This window comes from Austrofundulus limnaeus, unplaced genomic scaffold (assembly GCF_001266775.1).
Source record: "Austrofundulus limnaeus strain Quisiro unplaced genomic scaffold, Austrofundulus_limnaeus-1.0 Scaffold899, whole genome shotgun sequence".
NCBI lineage: Eukaryota > Metazoa > Chordata > Actinopteri > Cyprinodontiformes > Rivulidae > Austrofundulus > Austrofundulus limnaeus.
This window is the reverse complement of record NW_013953301.1, coordinates 80,657-85,523: the sequence shown is the minus strand read 5'-3', so window position 1 is coordinate 85,523 and position 4,867 is coordinate 80,657. Positions and strand designations below refer to the sequence as shown.

The 4,867-nt window shown below is 39.5% G+C and overlaps 1 protein-coding gene across 1 annotated transcript in view; it reads right to left on the bottom strand.

The window, feature by feature from the left end:
• The window catches only part of dnajc2 (DnaJ (Hsp40) homolog, subfamily C, member 2), a 24,098-nt gene that overhangs the window by 4,086 nt on the left and 15,145 nt on the right, over positions 1-4,867 (bottom strand). The window contains exons 11-13 of the mRNA XM_014029415.1: positions 4,032-4,101; positions 3,748-3,926; positions 1,102-1,202 (exon numbers count right to left, since the gene is read on the bottom strand). Coding sequence (XP_013884869.1) covers positions 1,102-1,202; positions 3,748-3,926; positions 4,032-4,101 — 350 coding nt within the window. The remainder of the gene's footprint in view (positions 1-1,101; positions 1,203-3,747; positions 3,927-4,031; positions 4,102-4,867) is intronic.

Below are 4,867 nucleotides of genomic sequence, written 5' to 3'. Positions count from 1 at the left end.
AATTTGTTTATTTTATGCCCACTATTTTATTTATTGAATTGTCTGTTTGTGTTATTGTTTATGTTAAAAAATATATATTTTTGTGTTGATAAGCCTGGGTGGTCTGTTGACTGACCTTTGTATTTGTTCAAATAATTGTTATAAGCAGGTTATAATATCAAAAAATGTTTGTCATAATCATGTCTTGTGATTATTTGACAGGAGTTTGACTTTTAAAATGTAAGTGTATTTAATTTAGTTATAATGTAAATACAATAAAAATTAAACCAAGATTTAGAATAATTATCATTTCGATCCATACACTGGTAATGTCTGACTGGGCCTCGTGTCACTTTATGGTCAATAAATTGGGCCCCGAGGTCAAAAAGGTTAAGAACCCCTGCAGTAGATGACATAGAACTCTAGTTCCATCCTAGAGTCCATCCTTCAAACAATCAATATGGAATTTACTTGCAAAGTTGTAAGTTAGCCTAAATTTAATATTCCCTACTACTACTTTTGCAACATGGTTCAGAAGCACAGACTCTCGCATCACAAAAAGCTGCAGGTCCTTCTAGAATATCTTGCAGGAGGCGTTTTGAGGATTTTGTCCTCATTTCAACCATGTTTTATTTTTTGTTTTCTTTTGTAGCAAGCATTTTCAAGCTAGCTGTCATTAAAACGGCAACCCCCTGGCTGTTTTCTCCAGCTTGCTGAGACATGCGCCACCAGCAAAACTGCTGGTCCGGCAGCTGATCTTTATCAGGTGATCGGTATTATAGAAAGAAGAAAACCTGCTCCGAGCGGCAGCGAGGCTTTATTAAAAGGCAAAAATGACCACTTGCCATTTTGTGCATTTAACCAAAAATATTAAATTGAGGTTTCAAAATGTTAGTGCTCTTTATTACAAAACTGCATTTGGAATATCAAGCACTTTCAATGACTTTATACAGAAATCAAGTACTTTCCCAACCTTGAAAACACAAATTTCAAGAATTTTCAAGGATTTCAAACACCCATACAAACACTGCGTGATATAGTTTGCTGATGTTTGTTTTTTGTAAACACTTTGGTCAACCTTGTTATAAGTGTGCTTCAGTATGAAAAGTAAATTGATTGTACCGAGTTTTTGAAGGTTCTTGGCTTTATTGATGACATCTTTGGCTGTTCTCTTCATACCACTGGTGGAGTGCAAGTTCATGTAGTTGGCTATTACCTCCCATCTGGAAGAAACAAAAACCTATTACTCATCCACTATCTGCAGGTTTTTCTACAGTCCAGGACAAAAAAAGTTCTGTTTTAACGTGCCAGTGACAGGCATTTTTTACAAATATAAAAAGTGGAAGAAAATATCAAACATMTTTGAAATATCACACATACATAATTTTACACGTTTTTGTCATAACTGACATTTTAACTTGGTGTGGCCAAAGTGAAACATGAAATGATGACAAAGGGGAACACCAGTCTTTGTTTATTAAAATAATATTTTTTGATCTGACTCTTAGTCTCTCAGATGCTTCTGTCTGTGTTGTTAGCAGTTGTAGCAGCACTCTGGCATTCCTCTTTGTCATCACTTCCTGTTACGGCACATGTAAATAAGTCAACTCTTTATCTCAACAGCATGAGGGTTTTTGCAATATTTTATTGTTACCTTTCAGAAAATGTGCAGTTAGATCCATATCTGTATGGACAGACACGTTTTCCTAGTTTTGCTTCTGTACGTTACCACAATGAATTTTGAACATTTCAGATGCAGTTGAAGTTCAGACTCTCAGCTTTAATTCAGTGGGTTGAACAAATTTTTTTCATAGAAATGTGAGGAATTAAAGCATTTTTAAAAACAATTCCTTCATTTCAGGGGCTCAAAGGTAACTGAACAAATGAAATAATTACAAATAAAATATTAATTTCTAATACTTTGTTAAAAACTCTTCGTTGGCCTGAAGTTTTGAACTCATGGGCATCACCAGATGCTGTGTTTCTTCCTTTTTAATGTTCTACAAGGTCTTTACTGCAGTGATTGGTGTTTGTGGGTCTTTCTGTCTGAAGTTTAGTCTTTAACAAGTGAAATGCTCAGTTGGGTTGAGATCAGGTGACTGACTTGAACATTCAAGAATATTCCACTTCTTTACTTTAACAAACTTTGGCTTTAAAGCCAAAGCAGCTTTGGTTGCTTTATGTTTTGGGTCATTGTCCATCTGTGATATGAAATGCCAACCAATCTGTTTGTCTGGATCTGAGCACACAGTCTGGCTCTGAATACCTCAGAATTCATTGGTCTGCTTCTGTCCTGTGTCACATCATCAATAAACAGTAGTGACCCGGTGCCACTGGCAGCCATGCATGCCCAAGCCATCACACTGCTCAGCTGTGTTTTACAGATGATGTGGTGCTTTGGATCATGAGCTGCACCACAGCTTCACCATACTTTTCTCTTTCCATCATTCTGGTAGAGGTTGATCTTGGTTTCATCTGTCCAAAGAATGTTCTTCCAGAACTCTGCTTCTTTTTTAGATGTTTTTTTTTTTTAGCAAAGTCCAGTCTATCCTTTTTATTCTTGATGCTTATGAGTGGCTTGCACCGTGCAGTGAGCCCTTCGTATTTACATTCATTGCAGTCTTCTCTTTATGGTAGATTTGGATATTGATACATCTACCTCCTGGAGAGTGTTGTTCACTTGGTTGGCTGTTGTGAAGGGGTTTCTCTTCATGGAAATATTTCTGCATCATGCATCCACCACTGTCTTCTGTGGGCATCCATGTCTGTTTGCATTGATGAGTTCAACAATGCTTTCTTTCTTTGTACAGGATGAACCAAACTAAGGTCGTATTCAGACCTGATAATTTGCTCCGCTTTAAACGAACCAGAGTTCGTTTCCAGAGTTGGTCCGGACCTTTAGTGCAGGTGTGAATACACTCATTGCTGAGCTAAATAAACTTAAAACATACCTGTTTCATCGTCTCCTGTTAGCAGCTCTGCTGCCAGCATGTTGTGGGTCAGAACACGCAGCGCACCTCATCTCCTTTGGGTTGCGGGACACATTTACTGACGCCGCTCCAAAATTAGAATATCATCACGGAACCACCATTAAATTAGCTGCTTCTGACATTTTAAATGCTATTGCAGTTGTACTATCAGTAAAAATGTGCACATCAGAACCGCAGCATGCAGGACTTCCTTGTTTTCTTCTGGATCTGTGGCTCAGTCCCGCCCCCGTCCTTTTTTTGTCCAATGGGAGCAATGATCGTCACACTCGTGGCTTTGTTTACAAGTTATAGTTCGTTTGCAAAAAAGCACAATGTGAATGCAAACCGCACCAAATGAAAAAAATAAAGTCCATTTTTGGTCCGGACCAAACAATTGGACCAAAGGACTTTCCTGGTCTGAATACACCCTAAGATTTTGCCACTCCTAATATTGTAGCAATCAATTGTCCAATTACTTTTGGTCCATTTAAAAGCAGGGTGGGCACATGTAAACGGTGTCAGTGTCTGTGTCCAAATAAATATGGACCTAACTGTATTTGTATTTATCAGGAGAATGGAGGCCACAGGCACTGTAATAGTTTGACTTTTCACTAGGCCAAGCAAAGCTTACAACACCAACAGAATTCAAGGGTTCAAACATCTTGTAGGAACACACATTGTCAGTCTTTGCCAATGGGTGATAATAACTAAAACACTTCCAGTTTTAAATTCAAGTGTAACAGGTATATATAAACAGAAAATGCTAGGAAAAGTTAAAGGGATGAGCCCACAGGACTACCTGGCATTGGTTCCAGCAGGAAAAAGATTAACAGCTTTGATGAGCAGCTGGAGGTCCTCCTCATTCCAACCCTTCCCTCCGCCTCCTCCTCCACTGGCCTGCTCAGCGCTGCGAGCTGCCTGCCTGGCCTGGGCCTCGCTCTCCTTCTCCTTCTGCAGCTGGATGTTCACCTCCTCTACCTGAACAAACAGGATATTGAACAGATGAACTCACAGGTACAACCTGTGAGGGAGGGCTCCTGGTGGTCTACCGGTGTGATAAATGAAATGCCACATGGTTTTTACCTGCTTCTCAACTGCTGCCTTGCTCTCTTCTTTTGAGCCTGAGGCCAGGATTTCATTCAGAGACTGCAGACTTTTAACAAAAAATACATTCATATTTCAGAGATCTGAAAAACCCTCACAAACAACAACTTACAAGATCTTGATAACTGTCCATCCATCTATACCCACTTCTTCCTTTCAGGATCCAGCAGTTACTGTACAAGGTACAGTAACTGGTACACCCTGGACAAGTCCATCACAGGGTGGCACACAGATACAAATGAGACAAACAACCATTCACTCTCTTACCCACACCTAGAGACAATTTAGAGTTACCAAACAGTCCTGTTTTTGGTCTGTGGGAGGACATTGGAGTACCCAGAGTAAACCCACAAATGCAGAGAAAGAACAAGCAAAGTGGGTAGAGTTTGCATCTTGATAACTAGAATAACATGTTTTGTTTAAAAGATTTTTTAAACGCATTATTAAGAAAGAAACAAATTTGWTGAAAAGCTGATGGACTTTAACAAGAACTGTTTGAAACCAGACTAATAGAAACTTTGACTTGCTGAATGAGATTTGAGTCCGTTCTCACAACAGCTCTCTGTCAAATTACTGATTTTGTGGAGATGATATAACTTCACTTAGATGGGCAGCAACAGTTGCTTAAAGTGTATCTTACCCCCACCCCGTGAAACGATAACTCCGCCCCAAGGTAAAATTTGAAAAATGCATCCAAGTGGGTAGGGGAAGGGGGTGTTAGAGGGCGGAGATGTGGCCAGCACGAGAGAACGTGACATCAGGACATGGCACGCTTTACGAGAGAGAGAGAGAGAGAGAGAGAGAGAGAGAGAGAG